The following is a 17766-nucleotide window of genomic DNA, read 5'->3' on the forward strand; positions in this document are numbered from 1 at the left end:
ATATATAGAATACATCTTAATCATCTGACTGGGCGTTTTGCATACTTTGTAGCAGAAAAGTACACATATTTGAACACAAACTGTATGTGACCCTGGAGCACAAAAGCAGTTTTAAGTCTCTGGGGTATGTTTTTAGCCAAAAAAACATTGTATGGGTCAAAGTTATCGATTTTTCTTTTATGCCCAAAATCATGAGGATATAAGATCATGTTGCATGAAGATATGTTGTGAATGCCCTACTGTAAATATATCAAAACTTAATTTTTTGATTAGTAATATGCATTTCTAAGAATTTATTTTGGACAACTTGAAAGGTGATTTTCTCAATATATTTTATTTTTTTACACCCTCAGATTCCAGATTTTCAAACAGTTGCATATCAGCCAAATATTGTTCGGTCCTAATAAACCACACATCAATGGAAAGCTTATTTATTCAGCTTTCAGATGATGTGTAAATCTCAATTACGAAAAATGTACCACATTTTGTGGTCCGTATGGCATTTACAGCTCAGATGATTAGCTCAAACGAGCAAAGATGGCAGATTTCAAACTACGATTTCGCTTATGGGGTCCTGTGCATCACAATAGCATTGCTATCAAAAGGAATGCTAACTGATAGCCTTCTCCAATTATTATAGACCTCTTTGGAGACTATAGTGCAAGTACTGTTATAACAGGTCAGATTGTTCTAGTTAAAAGAGCCTGTTAAACATTTTATGAGATCATCATTGTCAAATTTTATTCCTGATTTGAAGTGTTATTTAAATGTGGTTTTAACATTTCTAATTCAAACTGTATTATTGAAACACAAGACACATGATATCGCAACACACAAACACACACATGCATAACAATATACTGTACAATGCATACTGTACAATGCACTACATGCATACTTTAAGTGCATATGTCAGTGTATGGGGGCCAGTTTGCATGTAAATGTGACCAGTCATTCTAGTTAAAGAACATTAGAGCTATTTAGGTCTAGAAATAGAATAGAGGTCACAGGTACACTGAACCACCATCATCCTCTCTCTCTCTCTCTCTCTCTCTCTGTCCTCTGTGTGATAAACACCAGCTGTGCTGCTCCACGCTAATCTAGCCTAGTCCAGGCTTGTTACTGTGTCTCTGTGTGTGTGTGTGTGTGTGTAAGTGTGCAATTGTGTTTTAAGTCAGATTTGGATAATTTTTAATTGCTAACCGACACTGACATTTTAGGAGATAAGAGAAAATGATTTGAATAAGCAAGAGACATTTTGTGCACATAAAGTCAATAAATTGGTGCGCAGCATTGCTAGAAAGTGTAATGTACACACCTGCAGTGTCTAGAATGACACACACACATTCACACATGTGACATTGATAGCCCTGAGTCTGTCCCGAGAGAAAGTCTCCTCTTTATTTCTCTACCCCATTCCCCTTTTTCTTTCTGCCTCTTTTTTTCTGTGACAGTACTGACAGCAGTTGCTTGGGTCACAATGGGAATTTGTGAGGCATAGACTGTACTGTAAGTGTGTGTGTATGTGTCTTGATGGACTTTCAATGGCTTACTGAGAGGTTTGCAGTTTTTGTGCTGGACGAAGCCTGGGAGCAGAGAACATGACTGTGCAAATCTGCTCTGCTTCTTTCTTCACTCTTCTTTTTTCTCTCTCTCTGTATGGCTTCCTTAGTTAAATCACATTTCCCCTTTATTATTATTTTTTTTAGAGAAAGAGGGTAAGGAGGAGTTATAGAGTGGAGGAATGGGGAAGGATGTTTGTCTGGCAATAATCTGTAATCAGATGCCGCGTTTGAATACATATCTGCACCACACAATTAGAAAAGTGTTATCTCTAGTTTATGGCCGTGTGTGTGTGTGTGTGTGTGTGTGTGTGTGCGTGCATGTACTGATTCACCTAGTTTTGTGTTTTGATGTGACATTTTATAATGTATATTTGTATATATATTTACATTTTAAATATTGTAATACATTTTTATTACACTTTAATTCAAAGGTTTGAGGTTGGTAAATTGTTTGAATGTTTTTGAAAGTAGTTTAAAAGAACATTCATTTGAATTTTTTTTTTTTTTGTAACAATACTGGGATTTTAGATCATTTTAATCCATCCTTGATAGATAAAATAATTTATTTATTTAAAAAGACAAAAAAACAGTAGTGTATTTAAATATTTATAATAAAAAATGCTTTTATTATATTAGGGAATATTTGATTAATATTTAATTTTTTTCTTATTTTTATATTTGTATATGATGTTTAATATATTTATTATATAACAGTAATCTGCTCTATTGTTCTATTGCTAAGGAGGGCTACAATACCTGAAGAATAATTTCTCATAAACTTCCATTCATAGCAATGCTGTGGTTTGGCTAGTGCAGGATCCCGTATCTAGAATCATATGCTTAAAATCTGTCACTTATATGTGTACTTTTTAGCTACAAAGTTTGCAAAAAGTCATTTCTGAATGAGTAAGCTGTTTGATATCTCAATATTCATGGTTCAATAGCTTGGAAGCTTCCCGTAGGGTCGTAGAAGGCTTCAGAATTTGAGGACCTGTTCAAATGTAATGCTAATTAGGCAAAAACTTGAGGAAACTTGGTGAGAAAAGTGCTATTCGTATCTAGATGTTGTAGTTTCTGCCAGAGGTAAACAAGGTCAACTGTATTCTAAGCTTTAACCCTTGAATAACATTACTCAAACAGCATGACAACAGCACCACACTGTGGCCGTCTGATGTAACTGTACGTCTGTGACAGCAATACAGAGCAAGCATATCTACACTTTAAATATTTATATTGAAATCTCAAGCTCGCTTCCTCAGAGTGTGTAGTGTTTCCATCAAATGTAATTGCTGCACTGGCTTTAATGGTGCAAAATAAGACTAATTTACTGTAATTCCAAAATCTACAGTTTCACCATAACAATACTGTACAGGTAAGCATATTATTTCACACAGCTTACGTGTGTGTGTTGATTTGTTCACAGAGTGGGAGTGACGATCGCCTACGCAGCAAATCAGAACATCACAAATCAGATCAAGAGCACCAGACACCTCGTCAGCTCTAACATGAGAGACCTGAAATCTTTTGCGAACAGCACACCCATTGTAAGCCATAAACAGGTTCACATGTTGTGGTAAAATGTGTAAAGAAAGCTCAAATGAAATACTGCACTAACAAGTCACATATTCACACACTACAGCTAAATCTGCTTGTCTTTGTTCTTTTATTTGATAGCAAATAGACTACCTCTCTGCACAGTACACAACAGCCAAGAACAAAGTATTATCAGACTTAGACAGTAAGTACTCTGTCTTTCCTCCTCATTTAATGTTGAAATGTTTGGGGTTGGGAACAACTTTTTAATGTTAAACAATTCATTCAAAACGGTTAAATTATTTGACGAAGCAAGCTGAGTGTCTTAATGCATGGATCATTGAATCATTATCTTAAATGATTCATTCAGAAACATTCGACTTTGTTTGAAACAATTTCTGTTGCCAAAAATAAAAGACAATATTGTGTCTAAAATGTCACCTAATCAATATTAACTTATTGTTTGATGAACTGTTGTATAAAATTCTCACTGGCGATCACACTCACGTGCTAAAATTTAGGAAACGGCATTGTGTGGTATTACTTAATGATATGAATATAAAAACCAAAATCAGAGATATTTTTTGCATGTGTAACTCAAATTAAATAATAATTTTAACTGATTCATCACGTCGTGATTGCTTTTGGCTTTTCAAAGTGTCCTAGAAACATTATTATCAGTGCTGAAAGTTGCATATTATTATTTGCTATTATAGGTTGCTGCCTAATGTTTCTGTGGGAATTCTTGATGAATAGAAAGTTCAAAATAACTTTTTTTTTTGTAACAATGCTAATTTCTTTGATCAATTTAATACATTCTTGCTGCATTAAAAAAAAGGTACCGATCCCAAACTTTTGAACATCTTTGTACTTAATGTTGGAGCTACATTCACTAATTTGTTCTTTTATTGTCAATGTGGTTTATCAGATATTGGGAATCTGCTGGGTGGACAGATTCACAATCAGCTGGAGAGAGAAGTGGTGCCAGCTTTAGACAACGCTCTTCGCATGACAGCAGGTGTATAACCAAACAAATACACACACTTATGGCTGAATTTACTGAAATAGACTTACTTTTTAACATTTTGCATTTCAGTGCAATCTTGAATAACCTAAAAATCTTACAAATCTGAAATGTACATTATGAGATAAAACCTCAATCATTAGATATCAAGTCACAATTACCAAAAAAGTGTATATATATATATTACAATCGTGAAATGTTACATTTTGAGATATAAAGACACAAATAAAGTCATACAGTTGAGGTTGGACTAATTTTAAATAATTAATTAATTAAAAGATGCTTTTAGGACAAGTAAAAATAACATTATCTAATAATATGCCAAACAAACATAATATAACTGATAAAATCAAAAGATATAAAGATATAAAGATAAACAAAAGAAAAACTGAAAAAAATTAAATGCTTATTAAAAATACTTATTTAACCCATGTCTTTGACACTGATGCTATCACGCTCTGCTTTTTTCAGCTACTGCAAAACACATTGACACACATTGATACTATTCTCGTTAACGTGTTTCTTTCTGTTTCTGTTGCTTGTGATTATGGATAAAAGTTAAAGTGGAGGGTGCTATTAAAGGTAAAAGTCAGTGGTTTCACCCACATGTTTTGTGAAAGTAGAAATTGTGGTTGTTGTTTATCCTGTTGTTGTTTTAAGTATTGTTGATATCAGTCTTGTGTATGTTTTTTTATAGCTGCCAAATGTTTTTTTGCATTTCATCATATTTCTGCTTTATATGATGAAACGAGAACCTAAAAAGCTAAAGAAAAATCTGAATAGAGGGAAACACACACATTTAAATTAGAAAATTGCATATAAAATTGTTCTGGCCAGTAAAGCTGTGTTGTGTGTTTGCAGTAGTGTCAATTATGTGAGTGTGTTGTTATGAAGTAGTTGTGTGTGTACAGCCATGCGGGAGACTAAAGAGTCATTAGAGAGTGTGACCACATCACTGGAGATCCTGCAGGAAGGGACCGGCAGACTCCAGATCTCTCTTCAGTCTGAACGCGTGTCTCTCTCAAACACACTCAACGACCCGGCCTGCTCTAATGGAGACGTAACACACACCTGCAACACCATCCGCGGGACACTCAACCAGCTCGTGCTCAGCGCAAACTTTCACGGGGTAACACTCTCTCACTCACACACACACACACACACACATACACACACACACACACACACACACACACACACACACAGAGAGACACACACACACACAAACACACACACGCACACACGCACACACACACACACACACACACACACACACACACAGACACACACACACACACACACACACACTCACACACACACACAGAGACACTCACACACACACGCACACACACACACGCACACACACACACACACACACACACACACACACACACACAGACAGACACACAGAGACGTGCACACACACACACACAGAGAGAGACACACACACACACACACAGACACACAGAGACGCGCACACACACATACACACACACACACAGAGACACACACAGACACACAGAAGGCATTTCACTCAGATGGGCATCATAATAGGGAAGAAGAAGTTCAGTGCAATTTCTAGTTCATGCCAAATTTAGAAAGCAGTAAGCTTTAGTTCGTAGTATAGCAACAATCACAATCCATGATTCCCATGATTAGCCAAAAATCTGTGCAATGCAGTATGTGTTTTTATATTCCTGGAAGAGAAACACGGTATATTTTAGCCTAAAGGTTCAATTAGCTAGCATATAGGTTGTCTTAAACTTTTTGTGTAAAAATGTGTGTTTTAACCACGACTCCTGTGTTTCATCCAACAGTTGCCTGATGTTGAGGCACCTTTGGCCAGTCTGGATGCTGTGCTTCAAACAGACCTCAGTGATATCGTACAGAAGGTCAGCTGGGTCTCTCTTTATCATGCAGCCACTATAAGTCTCCTGTAATGTACAACCCGAATTCCGGAAAAGTTGGGACGTTTTTTAAATTTTAATAAAATGAAAACTAAAAGACTTTCAAATCACATGAGCCAATATTTTATTCACAATAGAACATAGATAACATAGCAAATGTTTAAACTGAGAAAGTTTACAATTTTATGCACAAAATGAGCTCATTTCAATTTTGATTTCTGCTACAGGTCTCAAAATAGTTGGGACGGGGCATGTTTACCATGGTGTAGCATCTCCTTTTCTTTTCAAAACAGTTTGAAGACGTCTGGGCATTGAGGCTATGAGTTGCTGGAGTTTTGCTGTTGGAATTTGGTCCCATTCTTGCCTTATATAGATTTCCAGCTGCTGAAGAGTTCGTGGTCGTCTTTGACGTATTTTTCATTTAATGATGCGCCAAATGTTCTCTATAGGTGAATGATCTGGACTGCAGGCAGGCCAGGTTAGCACCCGGACTCTTCTACGACGAAGCCATGCTGTTGTTATAGCTGCAGTATGTGGTTTTGCATTGTCCTGCTGAAATAAACAAGGCCTTCCCTGAAATAGACGTTGTTTGGAGGGAAGCATATGTTGCTCTAAAACCTTTATATACCTTTCAGCATTCACAGAGCCTTCCAAAACATGCAAGCTGCCCATACCGTATGCACTTATGCACCCCCATACCATCAGAGATGCTGGCTTTTGAACTGAACGCTGATAACATGCTGGAAGGTCTTCCTCCTCTTTAGCCCGGAGGACACGGCGTCCGTGATTTCCAACAAGAATGTCAAATTTGGACTCGTCTGACGGCGCTTCTGGACCATGTTCACATATGGCTTCCTTTTTGCATGATAGAGCTTTAGTTGGCATCTGCTGATGGCACGGCGGATTGTGTTTACCGACAGTGGTTTCTGAAAGTATTCCTGAGCCCATTTAGTAATGTCATTGACACAATCATGCCGATGAGTGATGCAGTGTCGTCTGAGAGCCCGAAGACCACGGGCATCCAATAAAGGTCTCCGGCCTTGTCCCTTACGCACAGAGATTTCTCCAGTTTCTCTGAATCTTTTGATGATGTTATGCACTGTAGATGATGAGATTTGCAAAGCCTTTGCAATTTGACGCTGAGGAACATTGTTTTTAAAGTTCTCCACAATTTTTTTACGCAGTCTTTCACAGATTGGAGAGCCTCTGCCCATCTTTACTTCTGAGAGACTCTGCTTCTCTAAGACAAAGCTTTTATAGCTAATCATGTTACAGACCTGATATCAATTAACTTAATTAATCACTAGATGTTCTCCCAGCTGAATCTTTTCAAAACTGCTTGCTTTTTTAGCCATTTGTTGCCCCCGTGCCAACTTTTTTGAGACCTGTAGCAGGCATTAAATTTTAAATGAGCTAATTAAGTGGATAAAAGTGTAAAATTTCTCAGTTTAAACATTTGCTATGTTATCTATGTTCTATTGTGAATAAAATATTGGCTCATGTGATTTTCATGGGAAATTCCTTTAGTTTTCATTTTATTAAAATTTAAAAAACGTCCCAACTTTTCCGGAATTCGGGTTGTACAGTAATGACAGTTCTTCACCAGCTTTTCTTCTTGTTGATGTCTTCAGGGCTACTCTTCTTTTAACGACACACCAAGGTTGATCAGAGAACAGACAAAAGAAATTTTGTCGGGTGAGGGCATTTTTATTCATCTGTCTAGCTCTGTCCCAAAACCTGGGGTGCTGCCTTGCTGCCTACATAGGGAATGTTGCTTATGATGCCTTAATGTGCTGCCTTCATAAACTCGTTCATCTCAAGCATCCTTCTGTACTATTATAAGGCCTACTGCTTTCTCTGTTCTCTCTCTCTCTCTCTCTCTCTCTCTTTTCATGCTAACCTCATTTCCTCTCTGAAAATGCATGTGGGAACCTGTCTGTCTCTCGTTAAAAATGAAGCTTTACCCAGTAAGTGTTCCTCAAGTGCTGTGTTTCTTCAACATAAGGCTAATCCTCACCGAGATGTATTAGTGCCAGACGTGATACTCTTTTCATTGGGAGATCTATCTAAAAAGATATATATTTCTGTCTTGATTTACATATTTATATGTCATCCTCGTTTTCACAAACACATATTCAACTCATCTCTCTCTTCTTCTGTCTGTTGAAGAAGTGAAAGGGCTGCTGGATGAGTCAGGTGGAGAGATAGTTGCTTTCACAAAGATGTTCCCGGTTGAACATGCACTTGAGAACTTCACAAAGTTCCTGACAGAGAGCCAGAAGAATATTGAAGCGTACTATCCTCAGATCGACCAGCTGGACTTCTACAGGTACTTCTGTAACGCTTACTGATGCGACAGTGCCACACACATACTAAAGAGAAACCCAGCTCTTATGAGAGTGACAACCACATTCTGCAACAGAATTCAAGACCACACTTTAGATTAGGGAACACATTCACTATTAACTACGACTTGTGCCTCAATAAACTCTTAATTTGCTGCTTATTAATAGTTATTAAGGTAGTTGTTAAGTGATCTAATATATGCACATTAATATGTGCTTTATAAGTATTAATAAATAGCCAGTATGCTAGTAATATGCATGCTAATAAGCAACTAGTTAATAGTGAATAGTGTTCCCTGATCTAAAGTGTTCAAGGAGCGACAACTACATTTACATGAAATGCTAAAGATGTGTGCAGAACCAAAATGAACTAGTTATATATGACATATTTAAAAGAGCAAAATATTCATGTATACACAACTATTCAAAATATTTTTTAATGCTTTTGGAAGAAATCTGATGTGCTCACCAATGCTGCATTTATTTGGTCACAATTACAGCACAAAAAGTATTTTGAATTGTACTCTTTTAAGCTGATTGTGCTCAAGAAACATTTATTATTGGCATCAATGTTAAATTTGGTCTGTTGGTTTTGGTGAAAACTGTGATTTTTCAGTTTTCGGGATTCACTGTTGAATAGAAGTTCAAAAGAACAGTGTTTATGTGAAAATTGAAATGTTTTGTCTCTGCTGTCACTTCTGATCAATTTAATGCATCCTTAGTGAATGAAATGGTTAATTTCTGCAAACAGAATAATCTAGTTGACAACAAACTCAATATTTTGCAGATGAATGCAGTGTGTACTGTTTGTTTCTGTGTTTGTGTTTCTAGATGGATTGGATGTGTGGTGATTTGTTGTATGATCGTGCTGGTTCTGACTTTTAATTTCCTGGGTCTGTTGTGTGGATCATGTGGATATGATAAAAATGCCACACCAACCACTCGTGGCTGTCTGTCCAACACCGGAGGAAACCTACTGATGGCGTGAGTTATCAGGACAGCACCCAAACAACACACACACACTCTGCCTGGCCAAAAGAAGTTGCAATTTGGACTTAAATAAGCAGATGCTTGAGACTGTAGAACTGAATCATTACTGCAGTGATTAACTCTTTCCCCGCCAGATATTTTTTTAAAAGTTGCAAGCCACCGCCAGCGATTTTGATTATTTTCACTAAAATTGATGGCTTCCAGTATATTTTGCTGTATGAATATTTGAATATGCAATACACCAAACATCAAAGCCTTTACTTAAAAAAAAAAAAGTTTAAAACACTTTTTTTTAATCAACACTTGAATATAGGTAGGTTGCATAAGAATTTATGGTTTTGAGCAAAAAGGTGAGAAAATCAAATGTTTATCAAAGCTACATCTGGCTAATATTCAGTATGATTATCAAAGCATAAATCTAGTAAATCGCCTCCATCAACTCCTCCAAAGCTTGCACAGACATACACCACTTCCTGGATAAACATTTTACTCTGTAACATTATGTAACTTTCATTTATATGCTGTCTATTGTTGATGATCGCATTATTTATCATATGCATCTGTTTACATAAGAAATCACTAGTTTTTCTGTCCTTTTCATGTTTTTTAGAGGCCAAGCACCGAAGGTGGGTAGGCACCTATTGTATCCGTTAGGATTCTTATTATTCTGCTTCTTCTTCCGCCGCAAGTCTATGGCAGCCCATAGAACCACTTGAGGGAAAGTTGTGCAATTTGGCACACTGATAGAGGACAATATCAACATTAACCAAAGCACTTTTAGAGACGCTGACTCCAAATCTCTAGCGCCACCACTTGTCCAAAGATTAAAAGTTTCTATGCTAATAACTTTTGAACCGTAAGCCACAAAAGTACAATTATTTTTCCTCTGAATCCTTGGCTTATGCCAAGTCGAATGAACACCAAAATTCAAAAATCGCAAAGTTTTTTCGCTATATTTTATTGTTCGGAAAACCTACTTTTTTGAACTCTTCCAAGACGGTTAGTCCGATTTTCACGAAAATTGTCTCAGATCATCTTCAGACCATGCTGGCAAAAAGCTATGGAATTCAAGTTGATTCGTCCAACCGTTCTTGAATGACACGTGAACAAATTTGATGAAAAGTACGCAAGAATGCATGTGAGGCTATATCTTGGCAAGGGTTTGGCATATTGAGACCAAAACTGGTGTGTGTTATAATAACCATGACTGCAGTGTTTCGATGCAGCACCACCTAGTGGTCAGGAGATATGAAAAAATCTTATTTTGTTTTAAAATGCTATATTTTTTGAACGCAGCATCGTATCGTTACAAAAATAATTACAAAAATATTTGGCTCCATGCCCTGAAGGTACTCAAAACGTTTGGTGGCAGCGCCACCTTGTGGTCAAGAGTTATAATGAAATATCACAAAAATGCTAATAACTTTTGAATAAATTAGGCAATTGAAATGAAAAGGGTCTGCCTAAATTCTGTGCGTCATGCCGAAAGTATCAATACCCATTATGCGAAAATTGGCCATAGTTCCTGTACGCCATTTTGAATAAGGTTGAAAACCTACTTTTTCGAACTCCTCCTAGACCGTTTGTCCGATTTTCACCAAATTTGAATCAGATTATCTTCAGACTGTGCTGATAAGTTATGGATTTCGTGTCGATAGACGCAACCGTTTTCGATAATATAGGTACCTAAGATGCCAGATTAAGCTAAACCAGTTCGCCATTTTGATATATATTGAAAACCTACTTTTTCAAACTGCTCATCAACCGTTGGTCCGATTTTCACCAAATTTGAATCAGATTATCTTCAGACTGTGCTGATAAGTTATGGATTTCGTGTCGATAGACGCAACCGTTTTCGTACAGCGCCACTATGAACTTTAAGCATTGTGTCAAAATGACTCTAAAGCTATATCTTCAAAGCTTTGACATACTGACACCAAACTTTGCATGTGAAAGAGTCACCTCACACTGACCATCCCACACTAATTTTGTAACAGCGCCACCTATTGGTCAAATGTGAAATGCCAATAAATCCTATTACTAGTTGTTGTGTTTATTGTTTTCAAGCCATTTTGCCTAAAATAATCTTAAAACAGTTTTAATTACTCATTCCTGCCGTTCGTCTGAAGCTTGCTTCTGTAGTGCTTGGCCCCGTAATTGCTGCTTGCAGCTATAATTTTTTTTTTTTTTCGAGGTTTTGTACTCATTCAGAAGATGTGTAATAGCGCCCCCGAGTGTATAACAGTGAAAACACGAAAAGCCGTAAAACTCATCAATGACGGGTAAGCGTTATCTTCTAAATCATTAGATAACTCATCAATCGCAGGTAAATAATGAATATGTTTCTGGCATGTACTGTAGTATGTTTGGCAATAATTATTTTATCCCTAACTGATGCAGTACGTACCTTTTTATTTCCCAAACAACCATTGGGCCCAAACTGTGAAATAGTGGTTCAGTGAGCATGAGGAATTGTTTTCATGTATGAATTGTCACCACAGAGTCCTGAGATTAACCCTATTGAACATATTTAGGATTTTAGCAATGCAAGATCTCGGGCCAAGACACTTGATGGAAATTGATGCTGTGATGTTGCATGATGTTATGGAAACATTGCCACAATGAATGCATGACATAAGGATTAAAAAAAAAAAAAGTGGATTTTTGTAGTGTCATTCTGGAATATGGTTATGGTTATGTCTTCCCATGTGGTTGTTTGAGAAATGAAGTGACACAAATATTCAACATGCCAGAAACATTTTAATCAATGCAATAATGATTCAGTCCTAAAATCTTACATATTTGCTTATTTAAATCCAGATGATGACTTTCTTCTTTTTTTTTTTGGCCATGCAGGCCAAAATATACAATACAATATACAATAACATTTAGCTTACATTTCAAAATATTTTAAAGTGCATAAAAAAAGAATTGATAATAGCTAAAAGTTAGATACTATGACTAACATTCCTTTACGTTTTTGTGGTTTTGTGTGTGATCAGCTCTGTTGGCTTCAGCTTCATCTTCTCCTGGGTGCTCATGGGAGTTGTAGTCACCTCATTTATTGTTGGGGGAAACGTAGAGAAGCTTGTGTGCGAGCCGCTGGCTAACAGACAGATTTTTAAGGTACTAGTACACTTCTCTATGATAAGAAACAACAGCTGAACTAGTTGATTGTATCTTTAATAATACATGACTGCTTATGTTTATACACAAAAACAAAACTCAAACTACAAAAGTAAATCAGCTATCTTGGGTCACATCATGTAATTAAAAACTCTGTGAAGTTTTTGTAATGGAGAAGAGAAACAGACCATTATAATCTTACATAACTCGCACAACACTGGAGCCCATGTATTTATGTTAAACTGTGGTTAAGCTAGAAGTGTGTGTGTGTGTGTGTGTGTGTGTGTGAGAGCGCTTGAGCAAAAGTTTTAAAAAGGGGGTTGGAAATTCTTAAGTAAATCTGGGTCAGTTTCAGATCAAAGCATTTATACACAAACACTCCTATATAGGACCTTGTACACATTTAGAAGATCCGACCTGTGGCCTATGGTTTGTACATGGATTTAATATCTTTAATATTAAATTAATAGCTCTGTATTAATGGACCACAGAATAAGGAAAGTCATACAAGTTTTAAACAACTGATGTAAATAGTGACAATTTTTGACGATTAAATTGATTTTTTTTAATGCTGTTCAGATAATCGACACACCATATATGGTCCATCCTGCCAAAAAGAACTTCCTTCCTGGGATGCTGTTTCAAGATCCAAACATCGACCTCACTATGGGCAGTATGTACAGGTAAGTTTGTGAGCAAAGATCAGTGCTGGAAGTCAATTATAAGTAGTTGATCTTAAAGAGATGCATCACTTCCTCAACCTCATGTCCTTCCAAACCCATAGGACTCTCTTCCATCTTTAACACACAAATGAAGGTATTTATAATGAAACCTGAGAGATTCCTATTCCTCCACTGGAAGTCCATTCTACTTCTGAAAGTTTATAAAGACAGTTTAAATGCAATCCATATTAATCAAGTGATCAATAAACAAAATCTTCTGTTTTAGTTGCATGGACTTTCAACGGAGGGATAGAAATCTGTCAGGTTTCATTATAAATATCTTCATTTTTGTTATGAAATTAAACTAAAGATCTTCTGGGGGTGGAACCACATGAGGGTGAGTAATTGATGAACGTTTTAGCTTTGTTCCTATGGCTCAGTGGTAGGGCATTATGTTAGCAATGTGCAAAAGGTTGTTGGTTTGATTCCCAACGAACACACATACTGGTAAAAAAATGTATAGCCTGAATGCACTCTAAGTTGCTTCGGATAAAAGCGTCTGCTAAATGTAAATTAGAAACACAATGTGCTCTGTGAGAAAATGTGTTGATTTGCTTCTCTCTTTTTCTCTTACTCAGAGATTGTTATGAGAATCACGGTTTGTATTCAGTGCTGCAACTGGAGACCAACTTCAACTTCAACAAGTTTCTCAATGCCACGGTGGTGCGTGAAGAGATTTAAGAACGATAAAAGCGTACTTTTTTTGTGTGTGTTTATATCTACAGACTGAACACGACATCAGTTCTTTAACCACGTGTTTGTGTGATTTCTCAACAGTATAACCTGGAACTGACCGAGATATTTAACAGTGTGAGTGTGGATCTCCAGGGGATGCTGCTTCTGGAACAGGAGGGCAAAGATAACCTCATTGACTTTGCTAACACAGGCATTGGAGAAATCGACTATCAGGCTTATCTAACCGAGGTAACCAACACACTCTCATAGTCACTTACGGGCACGACAACAAGACATTTTAATGATACTTATTTGATTGACAGGTGAATAAAGGAGTGACAGTTGTGGATCTTTTGTTCTACGCAAATGAACTTGAAGCTCAAGCAGACCAGCTGGTGAGATTAGACACATTAATCACTCTCATTAAATGTGAAGATGTTAGCAGTTCATAAGTTAGATATTATGTATTAACCTGCCAGTCTCTGGAACATTTTGAATCGTTTTATGGAGATTTCCCCTCTAGTGTAGAGAGACACAAACACTGCATTCATGAGGTGAAAACACACAGCGACAGGATGTGTGTGCAGCTCTACACGTGCATGTGCTTATGGGGATATGACTGAGGGTCTTTTACTGAGTCTTTTTGGCATAAAATGTAGTTCTGAGACATGAGCCTGATTGTTAATAGTTATTATTGTTTGTCGTTAAATAATTAGTAAAGTTCTTACTATATTACAGCAGAAGGATATTTAATCCTTGATCTAGACATTAAATCTTAAAATATAAAAATTAATTCTAAAATGTGTTAACACTTCATTTTAAGGACTGATTTACACTCTTAACTACACTAGTTGTTTATTAGCATGCATATGACCCATTGTTTATTAGTACTTATTAAGCACATATAAATGCATTATTCTAAATGATCATATTTTAGATCCTTTAATCCTTAACTTAACAACTACCTTACTAACTATTAATTAGCAGCAAAGTATGAGTTTATTAAGTCAAAAAGTCCCAGTTAATAATAAGTTAACAAAGAAAATGCACCTTAAAATAAAGCGTGATGTAAAATTTTAAAACTTTAATATGTAGTCTTAACAAAAAATGAATAAACTAATTATTTTAATATTTATCACATTATCTTTTATATCAATTTACAGAAATGACAGCTGCTAAAGTTGTAACACCATTTCCAACGATATTGCACTTATTAAACAATGTTTAGTTGTATTTGTTTAGGCTAAATAGCCTTAGATTGTAGCATCTTGCATGCTATTCCAAAAAAGTAAAAAACTTTCAGAAAATAAATAAATAAATAATAATAAATAAAAAAAATACAAAAGTGACAGTTCTTAATTCTTGTGATGCATATACGTCCACTGCAAATTTTTATATTGGACAAATTAAATGAAGTAGTGATGTTTTTTTTTTCTATACTTTTTCATTCTGTTTCTTTTTCTCAATCGTTTTTTTAGCCACGTGGGGCTCTTGAGAATGCGCTCAAGGGTCATGCCAGCAGCATCAGACAGATCCACAAAGAACAAGTGGTGCCAATGGAACAGGCCATGGTAACACACACACACACACACACACACACACACACACACACGCACTCACACGCATACACACACACACACACACACACACACTCACACGCGCACACACACACACTCACGCGCACACACACACACACACACACACACACACACACACACACACTCACACTCACGTGCACACACTCACGCGCGCACACACACACACACACAGAGAGAGAGAGAGCATCACATAGACTTCTATCTTTTTACATACAGCTACTTATAAACACTATATCCTAAATATAAACATATCCTAAATACATTTTTACATATGATGATGTCCCTAAAAGGAGGTTTTTATAAGATTTTATTCATTTCTAGGTTCAAATCCGGGTCCTAAAATATGATTAAGTAACATACATATGCAAACAAACACTCACACACAAACTTGCATATATGGTTTACAGGGATTCATAGGCATAATTATTTTTATACTGAGCTATAATTATTTCACAGTCCGTTTGTTTGAGCTAATATTTTCTATCCCCTAACCCGACCCAAAAACATAACCCTCACAGAAAACATTTGTCATTTTTAGTATGTTTTCAAGTCATTTGTTTTATGAAACTTTATTCTAAGTTTTATTCTTTATTATTCTTTTAATGGAACCAAAGAAATTTGTGAAAGCAAGGGTAAGCCAACAGTTGGTATTGTGACGTGATAATCCAAAAATGAATGTACTTCAGTTCAGTTGTGTTCTGTACACGTTTGTGCTTGCATGTTTGTGTAAGTGCTCTTTTTGGCTCTTTTTGTGTTTGTGCTGTGGGATTTTTCAGCGACTGTAATTTAGCAACTGTAATAATGACTTAGATAATGGGTTCAAAATAGCACACTTGAGCCTGACGTACTATAAAGTTTTAAAAGATTTAGAATCAGAGACACCAGTGACTCTCTGAGGCAGAGGTGGGTAGAGTACCCAAAAACTGTACTCAAGTAAAAGTAAAAGTACTTCTAGAAATATTTACTCAAGTAAAAGTAAAAGTACTAGTCTTGAATAGTTACTTGAGTAAGAGTAAAAGAGTATCGGGAAAAAAATCTACTCAAGTAGTTAGTTACTAGTTACTTTGGGTCATATATACTGAGCCTATTTTTATTTAGATATATAGATAAAATGTATGTAATGTATGTGTGTGTGTATAAATATATATATTTCATCAGCCTTTACTCCAATTTATGTAATTTATTATAAACCCTGTCTGTTTACTTAAGTAACAGATATAGGTGTCATGCCATAACATATTTTTAATACGATTGACTTTATATTAAATGTGAATTTAACACTGAAAGTTAATGTGATATAAATATTGCTACTAATCTTTCATTGTTCAGAAAGAGAGCAAATAACATTTACATTATTAAAGATCATTTTCACTGACAGTCTAGATTTCAATCACTCTCAGAAACTCCCATTAAAATCACTGAAGCTGTTAACACTGTGAAATCAATATCTTAATTAAAGATTCGTACACACATCTGCACTTTGTTGTTTCTGACGAGAGAATTCGCCAGAAAGAGGTATTCAGTCAGTGAGTGAGTGAAGGAAGCACCGGCATTTTAGCGATGACTCATCTGAACGCCTCTGATTGGCCAATGCTTTAATAAGCTCAAAAGAATCATGTGTGATTTGTTATAATGCGCAGTGCTGTATAAACACATATCTCTTGACTCCCCTCTGTTATAAGCCACACACGTACAACAAACTAATGTCACAGTGGTATCGTGTACTGTAATCGAATGAAGCCCAAGTTATTACCTGTTAAACAGTAGACATTAAGACATTAAGTAGGCATTAAGATAAAGTAACGAGAGGAGCGTCGCCCACAGTAACGAAGTAAAAGTACACATTTTCCCCAAAAAATTTACTCAAGTAAGAGTATAAAGTACCCATCTTTAAATATACTCCGAAAAGTATTAGTTACCCAAAAAAATTACTCAAGTAAATGTAACCAAGTAAATGTAACTCGTTACTACCCACCTCTGCTCTGAGGGTCAACCAGATTGTAAGTGATTTATATAGTATTTTATATTTATTCAAATAAAGCATGTGTTTTTTTTCTTGTAGGGCACTTTAAGTCAAAGCATCAAACTGCTTCAGAAAACATCCAGAGAACTACCTGTAAGTCCAGTAAATACACTCAGATTTATGCGAATCTTTCTATTTACTGTATTTATTGCCACTTGCAATCCAATGACATTTATACATGGTCAATAGTGGATAAGTTGTCCAAATAGAGTTATAAACTATGTGAATAATTATGTAATATTTCTCACATTTTCCCTC

General features: G+C 36.0%; 1 protein-coding gene across 6 annotated transcripts in view; it reads left to right on the plus strand.

Moving 5' to 3' along the window:
• Positions 1–17766, plus strand: part of LOC132142185 (prominin-1-A-like) — a 31659-nt gene that overhangs the window by 6186 nt on the left and 7707 nt on the right. For 2 of the 6 annotated variants that reach the window (XR_009434026.1, XM_059551845.1), the window contains exons 5-21: positions 2989–3109; positions 3240–3303; positions 4027–4116; positions 4681–4704; positions 5034–5251; positions 5940–6014; positions 7661–7724; positions 8199–8358; positions 9206–9358; positions 12367–12490; positions 13070–13173; positions 13791–13875; positions 13990–14136; positions 14211–14282; positions 15366–15458; positions 16100–16117; positions 17548–17601. Coding sequence is in view for 2 of the 6 variants with exons in the window: in XM_059551845.1 (XP_059407828.1) it covers positions 2989–3109; positions 3240–3303; positions 4027–4116; positions 4681–4704; positions 5034–5251; positions 5940–6014; positions 7661–7724; positions 8199–8358; positions 9206–9358; positions 12367–12490; positions 13070–13173; positions 13791–13875; positions 13990–14136; positions 14211–14282; positions 15366–15458; positions 16100–16117; positions 17548–17601 (1666 nt within the window). In the remaining 4 variants the exon portion in view is untranslated. The remainder of the gene's footprint in view (positions 1–2988; positions 3110–3239; positions 3304–4026; positions 4117–4680; positions 4705–5033; positions 5252–5939; positions 6015–7660; positions 7725–8198; positions 8359–9205; positions 9359–12366; positions 12491–13069; positions 13174–13790; positions 13876–13989; positions 14137–14210; positions 14283–15365; positions 15459–16099; positions 16118–17547; positions 17602–17766) is intronic. The other 4 variants (XR_009434027.1, XM_059551846.1, XR_009434028.1 and 1 more) reach the window with 3 other exon arrangements.

This window comes from Carassius carassius, chromosome 6, assembly GCF_963082965.1.
Source record: "Carassius carassius chromosome 6, fCarCar2.1, whole genome shotgun sequence".
Lineage (NCBI taxonomy): Eukaryota > Metazoa > Chordata > Actinopteri > Cypriniformes > Cyprinidae > Carassius > Carassius carassius.